Source organism: Panthera pardus, unplaced genomic scaffold (assembly GCF_024362965.1).
Source record: "Panthera pardus isolate Hobbes unplaced genomic scaffold, ASM2436296v1 HiC_scaffold_17, whole genome shotgun sequence".
In the NCBI taxonomy this organism is placed as follows: domain Eukaryota; kingdom Metazoa; phylum Chordata; class Mammalia; order Carnivora; family Felidae; genus Panthera; species Panthera pardus.
The window spans coordinates 140,302,420-140,315,537 of NW_026526732.1; the positions used below are offsets into that span (position 1 = coordinate 140,302,420).

General features: G+C 59.2%; 1 protein-coding gene across 8 annotated transcripts in view; it reads right to left on the reverse strand.

The window, feature by feature from the left end:
- The window catches only part of FOXP4 (forkhead box P4), a 51,337-nt gene that overhangs the window by 8,890 nt on the left and 29,329 nt on the right, over positions 1-13,118 (reverse strand). For 2 of the 8 annotated variants that reach the window (XM_053905033.1, XM_053905036.1), the window contains exons 3-12: positions 11,612-11,701; positions 5,652-5,774; positions 4,950-5,030; positions 3,490-3,637; positions 3,148-3,361; positions 2,795-2,899; positions 1,908-1,995; positions 810-893; positions 520-727; positions 361-437 (exon numbers count right to left, since the gene is read on the reverse strand). In XM_053905033.1, the coding sequence (XP_053761008.1) occupies positions 361-437; positions 520-727; positions 810-893; positions 1,908-1,995; positions 2,795-2,899; positions 3,148-3,361; positions 3,490-3,637; positions 4,950-5,030; positions 5,652-5,774; positions 11,612-11,701 (1,218 nt within the window). Of the gene's footprint in view, positions 1-360; positions 438-519; positions 728-809; positions 894-1,907; positions 1,996-2,794; positions 2,900-3,147; positions 3,362-3,489; positions 3,638-4,949; positions 5,037-5,651; positions 5,775-11,611; positions 11,702-13,118 lie in introns of all 8 variants that reach the window. The other 6 variants (XM_053905031.1, XM_053905035.1, XM_053905034.1 and 3 more) reach the window with 4 other exon arrangements.

The following is a 13,118-nucleotide window of genomic DNA, read 5'->3' on the forward strand; positions in this document are numbered from 1 at the left end:
GGGGAGGGGGAGAGGGGGCAGGCAGACAAAGGGTAAGCCTATGAGAAAATAATCTCCTAGAAGTGTATGTACATGGGAGTGAGAGAACGATTGACAGTGGGTATGAGCAACAAAAAATAATGCGTGTGCCCCCAGAGACATATCTGCACCAGCAGGTGCTGAGGCAAAGCCTGTGCCAGAGGCCGTACGGCTGGGAAGGAAAACCCATGTGCCAGGACAGGACAGGTGTGGGAGGGGAAGTCTCTCCTCTGGCCCTAGGACCCTCCTGGAGGCTGGGGCACTGAGGGTGTGTGTGTGTGTGTGTGTGTGTGTGTGTGCCGCCTGTGTGCCCTTCCCACTCCCTGTACCATCCACACTCACCTGGCGGATGAGGGAGGCATAGGTGAAGGGGGGCCTGACGTCAGCGTTCTTGTAGAACTCATGATTCTGGGCCAGCTCTGGGGGAGACAGGCAGAGGGTGAGGTAGCCAGCTGGGGAGTCCGGCTTGCGGGGTAAAATGACCCTCCCGGCAGTCCTTACCTGAGGAGATGGGGGAGCAGAACTTGTCGCTGCTCCTCCGCCGGGCGGGGCCCCCGCTGTGCAGGGAGGCAGAGCTGAGGCCGGGGGGCCGGAGGGGGGTGACAGGGGCAGCGGCCGAGGTGGGGGGGTGCACGAGACCATCTGGGAAGGAGTCTGCTGCAGACACGGTCACCTTGGAGAATGAGGAGGAGCCAGGGACCGGGTTCAGCTGTGAGCAATGGGGCGGGTGCTGAGACCAGCGCCAAGGGTGGGGGTCCCGGGAGGGCCGCAGGGAGGGGTGAGTCACTCACCGGCTGGCTGAAGGGCTTGGGCTCGGAGGGCCGCATGTGCAGGTGTGCCATCATGGCCTGCAGCCTCTCACTCTCCTTGGCGAGCTGTGAAGAGGCGGGAGGTGGACAGGGGCTGAGCCCCAGGGGCCTCCAGTCCTCTTACCCCTCCACCAGACACCCATGAAAACCCCTATTCCCACCACCCGTCTCCTCCACACCTCAGCGGTCCCCTACTGCTGGAAAGCCTCAGCTCCACCCTGCCCCCTCATACCCTCAAGGCCAGGGCCTGGGGCCGCCGCCCACTGCATAAAGCACACCCCCCCCCCCCCCCCCCCGCCTTCCCCTCAACACTGTGTGTCCCAGGCTCAAGCTCAGCAAGCTGCTACAAGTCAGGGGCCTCCTTCCTCATGGCACAGGCCTTTTCTCCCCATCGAAGGCAGAGGCTGTGGTTGAACAACACCCAAGTTCAGTGGCACTTGTGTGTGAGAGGGTCCTCGCGCGATGAATGGAGACGTGGGAATGGATGAATGATTCATTCACCCCCATTCATAAATTCAATAGATCTTTCACAACTGCCCTCTCATGGCAGGGCGCTCTGCTAGGTGCCGGAGGGAAATGGGTTTATGCTGACTGGCTGCCTGACGGACTGCCCTGAATGGGTTTCAGAGTGCACGCTCGGGAGACAGACTGCCTAGGTTCTAATCCCCGCTTGGCCACCCACTGGGTGAGTGACCAGAGGCAAGTTTCTTCACCTCTCTGGGCCTTAAGTTTCCGTATCTGTAGAGTGGGGATGGTAATAGTACCTGCCATATGAGGTTGTTTAGAAGATTCCTCGAGTTATACAGGTAAAGTATTTAAACCAGCACAAAGGGCGTGCTCAACGTGTTAGCTGTTAATGTTTTTATTGTTTTTATAAGGATGGCACTCTTCTGGCCACCCCCCCCCCGCCCCCCACCCCGGATTTGCTCAGAATCAGACTGCGATCACCTCGTGACCTCGGCTATCAGGAACAAGAAAGCATAAGATGACCCTTCCACGAGACCCTCTAAGCCCCTCCTGGAATGTCAGTGCTGTAGGTGGGGCAGGGCCCGGAGGTCCCCAGGTCCCTGCAGCGCACACCTGGATCTCCAGCTGTTGTACCACCTGCATCTGCACCCGGCACTGGGCTGTGCTCCGGTCATCCAGGGCGTGCTCTGTGTTGAGGTGTCTTGGGGGAGGGGGAGGGGGCAGAGAAGAGAAAGTTGGGCCTGGCTTTCCAGCTGCTACTACCCCCCCCCCCCGCCACCGCCCCCCGCCCCACCATCCCATGCTCTAATCCCACCCACGGCTTGGAAAGTAGACAGACCAAGGGATACAACGGGAAAGAGGTGGGAAAGAAAAAAACACCAAACAAAACAAAACAAAAAACGGGGCAACGGGGGCAACGAAGGAAGCCGCCTTCTCGTCAGCCTCCTTTGATGTCTTTGCTAAAATCGCAGCTACAGAGAGATCTAATTGCAAATGAACTAATTAAGTAAACCTCTGACGAAGCGTGAAAACAATTTGTTTGACCCTGATGCTGCAAGGGTCTGGGAGACAGCGGAGTTAATCAGTCAGTGACAGAGCCTGGCACGGCTGTGGCAGCTGGCCGCCTGCTGCCAGCCGCCTGTCGGCCTCCCTCCCTGCCTGTCCACCGGCCTTCCGGCCTGTCACCAGGCCATCAGTCTCCGGGGCTGAGTCTGTGGGGAAGCTGGGGAGGGTGGTGGGGGGCGTCCTCTCCTGCTCCTCACACCCCCACCCTGCTGAGCTCTTGACAGCCTGGGGATGGGGTACACAGAGGCTGCAGGCCCTGCGACATATTGGAGGGGGGAGTGATCAGGGAGCTGGTGGGGGCAGGGAAGGAGCTAGGTACCCCAGGCGTGAGGACAGCAGGACAGCTGGCGGCTGGAGGCCCAAAGAGGGGCAAGCTAGGTGGCCGGCTGGGGAGTCAGGGGCCCCACGGAAAGGCTGCTGGGGGTGACACCTACTTGATAAACTGGCCAAGGTCTTCACACAGGGTCTCACAGCCTGGCCACTTACACTCTCCGTGTCCGTAGAGGGGGTGGGAGCCTGGCGTCTCCTCATGGGAGGAGCTAGGAGAGCAGGACGGAGGCAGTGGTCAGGGACCCTAAAGACTCCAACAGCCCTGGCTCCCCCCGGCAGTTGATGTTTCTGTCCCTACTATGGGTTTCCCAGAAGCCGGGAACAATTTCGTGTGCCCTGGGAGAGGGGTGAACATCCAGAACCCAGCTCCACCTCCCCACCCAATCCCTGGGGCTCCAGGGGCACCCCGGGGGCAGGGGCAGGTGTGCAGCACCCTCTCCCAACCTGGGCCCCGCACCTGTCTCTCCGAGGTGTGAGCACAGTGGGCTGTCCGTTGGGCAGGGTGTGGTGGGAGAGAGGGGGTGAAACTTTGGGGGGGGCGGCAAACGAGGTAGCGGTGGTGGCTGAGCCAGTGAGGTCCAGCCCCTCCTGCTTGACGCTGTCCTCGGCGGGCTGCCCGGGGGCACCCTCGCCCTTCCACAGCTGGGGCAAGTCCGTCGGGCACACGGCTGCTGCGGGAGAAAGAAAGGCGGGAGGCTGGCAGGGCCCCCGGAGAATCCAAGGGGCTTCCCACCTCACCCCAGGGGAGCGGGGGTGGGCCAGGTCAGGCGGGGGGGGGGGGGGGGGGGGGCGCACTCACCTTGCGGGAGGGTCTGGAGGGGCCCTGAGGCTTGGCTGGGCTGCAGGCTGACCAGCCCCTGTCTCTGCAGGTTGAGCAAGTGCTGCTGCTGCAACTGTTGCATTTGCAGGAGCTGCTGCTGGAAGGCCAGCTGCTTGTTCCCCAGTGCCTGGTGGGGGGCCCGAGGGGGCGTGCAGAGAGGGGTGCCATCGGCCGAGGGCGAGCCGTCTGGCCCCCACCCTGCGGCGACCCCCTCCCAGGGCCTGTCAGCCCCCGGAGCTGTGGGAGCGGCGTCCGCGGCTGCTGCCTCTCTGCTCCCGGCCCAGCTTCCATAGGGCTGCATGCCTCCTCGCAGTAAACACACGCACGCACGCACGCACGCACGCGCGCAAACACACACAGCGGACCCAGACACGCAGCACGACGCCCTCCCTGCTCCCGCCCCCCTCCTTCCGCTGCCTCAGCTCCCCGCACCGCAGCTGTGCTCGCCTGGAAAGGGGGGGGGGGGGGTGGGGGGCTCTCATCACAATGATCGATGAGCCTGTCAGACTCCGGGGGCCACTCCCGCCTGGCGGGCACCCTTCCCACATGCCCGGGTGCCCCCCTTCTGCGCTGAGGAGGGGGCCTACCCCCTCCAGCTCCTCTCCTCGCCTGCTTCTTAGATACAAGGAATCAAAGAGTCTGACGAGACTTTCAAAGATCGGCATCGGCTGGTCATTGGGACCCAGGCCCAGGGAAGAGCCACATCGCTATTGCTCAGTGGCACGCTTGCTCGCTGTATGGGAGCTCTGCTCTCTCCCTCTCTCTCTGCCCGCCCCCCCTCCACCTCCTCCCCCCAACTCAGTTCTTCACACAGGCACTGACAAGTCTGGCCGTCAGCAAGTCTTTTCTGAGTCCCAGGAGCCAAGCAAGTCCTGGGTGCTTGGGAGGCAGGGACGGCTCTGCCTGCCTGCCCTGGGGGTGGGGTGGGGGGCTGGCTATTCAATAAACCCAGCCTAGAGATAATGCAGAGAATGCAACAATTACAAGACTGTTGAGGGGGAGGCTGCTGGGCTTTGGGGAAATGACTAGGCATCACCAGGGCAGCCTTCTGGGAAGAGGCAGCTCAGGACTTGGCTGTGGTTTGGCCAGCTGAAGGGGAGGCTCATGTCTAGGGCATGGAGGGAGAGCCAAGGGGCCTGGTATGGAAGCTCAGGAGACGCGTGGCCCAGATGAGGTGAGGGGATGCAGGCTAGGGAGTTCTCTGGAGGGGAAGGGCAGGATATGACAAGTGGCTGAGGCTGGGGCAGGGCTGGGGTGGGGGGGGGTGCAAGTGGGTAGGAAAGGGGCCGACAACAAAGCAACCGGTCATGAGCAAGGACCGTCGGACGCTCATACACACATCTACACGCCTGTGTGCGAGGAACACAGCAGGGCTTAGCCTTCTGCTCTCGTTAATCCAACAACACAAGGGCACAGCCAGCCCTGTCCAAGCCCCTTACCTCTTTGGGTTGCTGCTTCCCAGCCTGCTGTTGGGTGAGGAGCTGTAAGTGGAGCTGCTCTTGCTGCTTCTTGTAATATTCCTGCAGCTGGGTGGAGGGTTGGGGTGGGAGCGGGGGGAGGGGAGAAAGGGGTGGCAGGGGTGGGAGTGGGTTACCACGGGTAGGGAACTGATGACCCTACAGCAACCCCAGCCTGCTGTTAACTGGGCTCCTGGAGGCAGAAGGAGGGAGTCTCACTGGGGCGGTGACACAGACACCCTGCAGGGAGATGTCTGCTCTCCTTAGTGGGCTCTGAGGGTCCCCAGCAGGGCCTGGATGGAGAGGCGGTGGAGAAGGGAGAGGGGGCTTCACCCACAGCTGTGAGCCCTCCCTGCCTCTTGGTGGGTCTCCTGAACAGGTCACAACAAGGTGCCAGGAGGTTCCAGTACTCTGCCCTTCCCTGGGGTTCTGGATATAGAGGTGGGGTCCGTACAAGGAGGAGTCTGGGGGTGCTGCTGTGGGACAGGCCTGACCTCTGACCTGTCCCCAGCGGCCCTGGAGGAATGCAGACCAGTCCAGCCTGAGCAGTCTCTCTGGTTCCTGCCACTGCTTTGGCCAGCAGTGATGTTGGCAGTAAACAGGGTGGGAGATGGGAAGCCAGCACCTACCCTGCCCCCCCCCCTCCTCTCTTAGACTTCCCAGCTGCCCCGGGGCCTGACTCACCTGCTGGAGCATGAGCGCTTGTTGCTGCTGGAGCAAGGCCTGCAGCTGTGGGGGTGACAGGATCTGCTGCATCTGTTGGGGGGTAAGCATCTGCGGCGACATCATGGCCACCGACACAGGCACCTGTGGGATTTGGCCCCATTAGCCTGCTCACCTCGATCCCACCCACAGTATGGCGGCATGGACTGGAGTGAGACTGCCTGGGTTCAAAATCTGGCTCTGCCACCCGCCAGCTGTGTGTCTTGCGACAAGTGACTTACCTCCCTGTTCTCTGTTTTCTGGTCGCTGAACAGGAAGGAGCGGTCAGTAGAACCCATAATGCTTCTCCCCCGGGGGACAGGCCACACCAGGCCCTTCCCAGTTCTTGCTCAGTCTAATCTGACAGCACTGTCTACAAGCTGGGCCTGGCCAGGAGGGCGGTCTGCAGCTATGGGAAGAACTCAGAAAGTGGCCCGCATGGCATGGGGACTCTGGCTCTGATCGTGGACATGTCACAGACTCTCACATACCTGTCTAGATGGCACACACAGGTGTAGTTAAGTCAAAGGGGGGGGGGCGGGTGGAAAGAACACCAGGCAGGGAGTTTGGAGGCACGCTGCTGCTGCTAGCCCTGGAATGAATTTGCTGTGTGACCTCTAGGCAAGTCACTTGGCATCTCTGGGGCGTCAGTTTCCTCAAATGTGAAACAGGGATTGAACTACAAGAGAGGACTCCCAGTAGGAACGTGCAGGAGTCTCAAAGTAGAGCAGCTTTCTATCCCCTGCCCTGGGTTAGGCCTCTGTGGGAGGCCTGCAGGACCTAGCTACCAGCAAGAGGTTCCTGGAAAAGCAATAACATCATTCTTTTCTCGGCCCCACCTCCCTGAAATCCCCAGGCTGGGGCAGTCATCGCCAGGGAGGCCCAAGTTGCAACGTTGTCTTCTCCCGTTGTTTTGGCAGGGCAGGTGCCCTGATGGGGCTCTATGCCAACCCCACCGCTCTGAGCCCGGCTTGTCTAATCTCCCCTCCCACGGCCAAGCCCTAGAAGCGCCCCCACAACCCCCCCTTTCCCACACACAGCAGGCACTGAGTGTTTGCACCCCTGAGCTGAAATACCTTCCCCAGCAGATCAGAGGCCCCTCTGCCAGCCCAGGGGTGGGGAGGGGTTCGGGCAGCCCAGTCAGGGAGGGGTATCCTGCAGGGACTTGTCCTGGGCAGGATGTGACAGGTTATGTCCTCAGGGGACTTGTGGCCCTGTCACCTCCCCCTCGCCTCATGGGTGGGGCAAGGGAGAGGAGTTGGTTCCCTTCTGGATCCCTGGCAGGGGCAGGACTCAGCCTCAAGCCACCAATTAGGGGCTTCCCTGACAGAGGAGCAGCAGGGGAAGTGTGGTGGATCCAGGGACATCGGGGAAGTCCCAATGCCCCCAATTCTTCTCCCCCACCCCCCACCAACAACTAGTGGCTGAGCCCCGGCCCTGGGCTTTTCTCCTTTATCCCAGTCATCTCTGTGCCAACAGCCTGGGGTGGGGCACACCCTAGCTCTTTAGCTGTGATGCTCTGTGTGAATGAAGGCTCCCAGGGGCCTCTAACGAGGAGCCTTAAATGGCAGGGTTGGGATTCACACCCAGGTCTGTGAACTCCATGGCTCCTGGTGTTTCTATGTCCCACACTGCCTTCTCCAGCCCAGAGCAGGTCTTGAGGAAGGTCTGGAAGAGTATGTGGAAACTGAACTTATCCAGGGAGCTGAGGGGTCAATGAGGCTGGAGATCCAAAGGCCAGCCTCCCTTTTTACAAGCATATTTGGAGGAGACTCTAGAAAGCCAGGGTGTAGGGGTCTTCTGGTCCTCACTCTCAGAGGGGCCGGGGCCGAGGGGGCAGACAATAGCACAGACCCACGCCCCTTGCAGGCTGTCCCCAACGCTGGGAGGTGGCTCAGCTGTCCTTTTTTTCCTCCTTCCATGGGGGTGCCCACCATGGTGGTACTGAGCTCAGTCCTGGATTCCTGGGGCAGGTGACCTAAGTTCCTGTCCCTGACACTGACCATCCTTTGTACCCCATCTCATCTCCTACCAGACCTCCAATTTCTAATTACATGCCTTTAGGCACCCAGACCCTAAGTTCTACAAACTTTTGAAGCTGGCTCCTTTGTGCATATTGTCTCACAAATCTTTACAGAACCCCGAGGAAGGAGGGTCTAATCCTCATACTATTTTACAGATGAGGAAACTGAGGCCTAGCGGAGTCAAATCACCTGCCCTTTCCTCAAAGGCACAATGGGAGAAGGGGTAAGTGAAAGTGATTTGTAGGCCATCAAATTCCATACAAATGCAGGGAAAACTACTTTTAAAAACATTCTGGGTTTTCCTCTTCTCTTTTCTCTTCTCCCCCTTTCCCTCTCTCTTCACCATGACTGCCCCTTAGGCCCGCCTGGAGCCCCGGAGGGTACTGCATGGCGAGGGTCCCCAAGGACCAGAGTTTGGGGCCTGTCATTCCCAGGGAGGACTCAATTTAGAGCTGGACATGGCCCAGGCAGGGAGGCAGACCAGACACCAGGGGATCTTTCCAGCCACTAGGGTTGTGAGTCACCGTGAGTGGCATGCAAGAAAGGATGTGGCATTTCCTTCCTTGGGGCTTTCCTACTTGGACGCAGGGGAATGGAAGAGATGACCTTGGAAGGCCTCCCTGGCCTCTGCCATTCCTGCCAAGTGGCCGAATAGCTGGCCGGAGAGGCGGCTGCAGAGATGTGGACGGATCACCTTGTGTGTACTTGTCCAGTGGGGCCAAGGGGGTCAAGAAAGGTCAGCGAAGTGGCTGCCGCATGCTGAGCTTCTGAACTGCCTGACCCCATCCGCCTCCTCCCGTGCCCCTTAGGGTCCTGAGAACTGAGTTAGAGCTCCCCTGGTGTCCCCACTGACCCCTCACCAGGCTAGGATGTGTCAGGATAGGCACTGTCAGCCTGTCAGCTCAGCAAGGCCCGTGAGTCACTATCTGGAGAGTGGCCAGGACAGCTAAATGCTTACTAAAGCCCTGGCAGTGCGAGCCCTGGGCTAAATGCCGACAGCTGCCTCCAGCCCTTCCCTCAGGGACCCTGCCCAGGCCCCTGAGTCCTCCACCCACCATGACTACAGTGTGCTGGGCTGGGTGGCCTGACATAGAGGCAGCTTATCTGGGACCTGAGGGTTGGGAGGCTGTGCACCCCATGGATGCGATTTGGTGCCAGAATCAAGGACCCAAATTCAACCTCTTAAGTGGGGTCTAAGGTCCTTGGCTCAGTGGAGACACCAGGCCAGACAGGCCAGACGGGCCAGAGCTTGGTCTAGGTTAAACTCCCTTGCAAATGACCAGAAGGAAGTCCGCAGGCTAGCTCTGGGCTGGAGCTGCAGCAAGGAAGAAGTAAAGAAGTGGTGGGGCGCCAAGATGAACTTCCAGAAATTCTAGAGAAGATGATACAGAGGCTGGACAGAGCTAAGGGGCCTGGCCCTAGCCTACCATCATCCCCTCCACCCCCCAAAACTCCCAGCTACCTTTGCTGCCTTCTATAATTGACCCCTCCCTGCCTGGGGGCCCAGACTGGGGCACAAACTAGGCCATCTCCAGGCTAGGGGTGGAGACTCCAATGGTGCTAGAAACTTCTGAAGCTGGCTGCAGGAGAGGGGTCCTGAACATGGTGGGGAGGTGAGTGGGCAGCCAATCCTGTCTTGAGATGGGGAACAGAGCAGTGTCATGTGGGGGCCACTGTTAAAGGGCCGCCACCTATCTCCTTCTTTTAACCATTTCACTCACAGAAAAGCTATTTCTAGGCCCTGCGACCCAATCAGACCCATTTCCTTAGAGATGATGAACCTAAGGGTAGAGAGAAGAGGCAAGGAAGGTATCCAGGGTTGGGGGAGAAGGAGGATCAAAGTCAGAGCTCCAGGCTCCTGGAGAAGTACAGACGTGGCCCCATGAACCCCATCTCCCCGAGCCCAGAGAATCATCCCTGGGGACTACTGGTGTTCACTACTGTGCAAAGCACACACAATGTCACAGTGTTGGCATTTAAGTTTAAATTCTGGAGCTAAGTTGTTTGGGGTCAAATCCTGGCTCTGTCCCTTATTAGCTGTGTGACTTTGGACACGTTACTTAACCTATCTGGGCCAAAGTTTCCTCATCTGCAAGACGGCTAATAATAATAGCATCTGTAGACCCCACAGGGTTGTGAGGATAGAGGGAGACAGAGGACACTCGTAAAGCACGTAGCGTCTGCCCCATGGTAAGCACTCTGTAAATGTTAGTTTCGTCAGCACTGAGTAAGTATTTGATGAATGGATGACTCAGTCAGTGATTAGGAGGAGGAGGCAAAGAGAGAGGAGGCCTGAGAAAAGGATCATTTGATCTGTCCCTCTGACCAAAATGTCTGCCATCCAGGGTAGCCCTTATTTGGCGGAAGGGGCCCTTCTCAGGAAGATTCCATGGTCTCCCTTCCCCTCTTAATGATTTCAGATCTCCTATGCCTCACGGCCAACGGTAAAGTCCTTTTTGATGCCTGACCTCGGTCTCTCCAACTACCATCTAGCTCCTTCCTTCTTGCCTTTGGGTCAGCAGGTCTCCTCTAGCTGGGGGAGCATTCCTGCTCCCCAGCCCACCCCTCCCTGTTCTTAGAAGGAGGTGGGAGGCTGGGCCCAGGGTGAGGATGACCCAGAGCAGTAGCCTGAAGACCACTTCAGACCCAGGGAATATGTGGGGGGTGGAGGGATCCCTAATTCAAAGAGACCCAGTCCGGATACCACACGAGCATGAGAACCTTCTACATCATTGCAGTGTGAGAACTTTCTCCTCTGCCCATTACTGACCTTCCAGATTTTGTTCTCACCTCCCCACCCAGACCACTACCCATCTTGACCCAACTCCTCCCCCTTGAGGGCTGTCTCATTAGGTTCAAGACTTTAAAAGAGGGCCCCTGCTCAGGCCCCACATCTGTCAGTCACCTTGAACTTCTTCAAAGCATTTTCCGGAACATAAGCTTGTTTGACATAAAGCTCAGATACTCCTCAGAGCACCAGAATCTTCCCCCCGCCCCCCACCCCCACAAAGTCTAGTCCTGGGTCCTCCAAGCACGGTGCACCCCACCCCTGCTTACCTCCTCACTTTCCTCCTTCCTTCAGCACCCCCTCCCCAAACTCCAGAGCGATCTGTGCTCACCCTTCCTCCCCTGGATAAACTTCCTTTCAAAGCCCTGCTTAATCCTCTCCCCAATTCCAAGCCTCCCCTGCTGCTGTGGGGAGGGGTAGGGGAGCCTGGAAACAAGGCTGCAGGGCCCGGGGGAGGGGAGCTGGCTGCCCGAATCATGACCCACCCGACTCAGACCGCAATTCTCCCAAGTTCTTTGTGACACAAAAGGTAAACAGAAGGCCCGGCTTCCCTCCCCACCCCCCCACCCCCCCACCTCCCACAGATCTCCCCTCCCCCAGCCAGCCAGATGGGCCGGCAAGCTGGGGGAAGGGAGAGGGGGGGAAAAAAGGGCAGATTGTGCAAAGGAAAACAAAAGAGACAGAGAGACACCAAGAGACAGGAAACTGGGGGAGACAGAGTTGGTGGGTGAGAGATGGGGAGCAGCCTCTAAGAGAGAGCTGGGGAGAAAGGGACAGGCTGAGTGATTCACAAGGATGGGGAAGCAGAAAGCTGAGAAGGGATGGGGACCCTGAGGGCAGAGCCAGGGAAGGGAAGCCAGGGGAGAGAGAGCTGCAGCGCGTGGCCACAAACTCCGAGCCACAGACACAAAGAGGCTGAGCTGAGGAAGGCCTGGCTGATCAGGTGAAGCCAGAGAAAGAGAAGTTCTTCCATCCCACGCCTGCACTGGCTGCATTTGCTTCTGGAAAGCTGCGCATTTTGTGGCACTGGGGACTGGCAAGAGCAATCCTCCTGCTGGCCCTACCCCTCCCTCCGGGCCCAGTAACCCCCTCCCGACCTGCCCGGCCCCAGCCCACACCCTTCTCCTCACCTGCACCGCAGACTGCTTGCTGTCATTGCTGCCTGGGGAGCTCAGGCCCGAGGCCTGCTGCAGCAGGAACTGCCTGGCCACCTGGAGAGCCTGCAAGATAGGGGCCTGTCAGGGCAAGGTTTCCCTGCTCTAACAAAGGCCTGAAGGGCCCAGAGGGGGGTGGTCAGGGGTCAGTGCAGGACCTGGGTTTCAGGGAGAGTGGGGGGGGGGTGGGCAGCAAAGGGGATGAGGGCAGGCTAAGGTGGAAGGTCCTGGGGGTGAGTGAACAGGTCCCAGGGCCCACTTAGGCTTGGAGGTAAGGCCCAAAGTAGGAGTCCCTGAGAGAAGCCGCCAGGGCATGGGGATCAGAGCCTTTAGGTCCTGACTCTAGGACCTGAGAGGTTTGACTGGGACTCAGTGGGGGCAGCAAATGGAAGGGACAGCGGCCACGAAAGGACTCCAGGGGAAAGTGCAGCATTTGGACCCCAGGACTACAATAGGTACTACTTGCTGAACATCTATTACGAGTCAGGCCCTTCACACACAAGATCTCGTTGAATCCTTCCTGTGAGGCTGGGAGCCAGGGATTGATTATGTGTTCCATTCTACAGCTGAGGAAATGGAGTCTCCAGGAGGTAAAGGGACGTGCCCAGGATCACACAGCCAGGTGTCAGAGACAGGATCTGAGCCCAGGAAGCCTTGGCTGGGTGGCGGGTCTGGAGGCTATGGGAGGGGCATTTACTCGGAGTCACTGCACAGAGTTGAGGGCCACGAGGGCGGAATCTCAGGGTCCGTGCACTGTGTGGCTTTCTGAGTCGGGGGATCTGGGTGCAGGCCCTCGTGGTATGGGGGAATTCGGTCAAATCCTCAAGGGTGTGTCTGAACTACCAGCGAGTAGCTCCGACCGCACTGTGGCAGTCCGGGCTCAGAGGCCCTGGTGGCTTGGACAGGACTGTGGGCCGGCAGGGTGTGGAGGCTGCAGGCGGAGCAGGTCCGGCCCATCCGTGAGCCTGGAAGGTGAGCAGCAAGAGGTCTGGTGGGAGAGTGGGGGGTCAGGGAGGCAGCCATAGGAAGTTCTCCATCCATAAGGACGGCCAGGCCCTCCATTGCCAGACTCTGAGTCACTATGTGTGTGGGGGGGAGGGGGGGGGCGGGGGGGGGGAGAGGGGGTAGAGGCAGGGGATGTGGGGACCTGTCCTGAATCCACATTCCAGGAGCACAACACCTGTCTCCCCCCACATTCCACAAAGATCTCCTTCGACACCCCAGGCAGTTGGGTCCCGGCCTTTGATAGGGGGCTCTGGCACCAGACAGACCTGGGTTTGAACCCCAGTTGTGCTGCTTCCCAGCAGTATGACCTCGGGCAAATTACTCTCTCCCTGGGCTTCAGTCTCTTCTGCGAAACCAGGACACTACCCATTTCTGAAACACCAGGGGGATGAAAGGACCCCTGCCTGGCATCAGGGTGGCATCACGAAGCGTCTGCCCCCTTCCCTTCTCGGGAATCTCGGTTCTCTTCCTGGGCTCT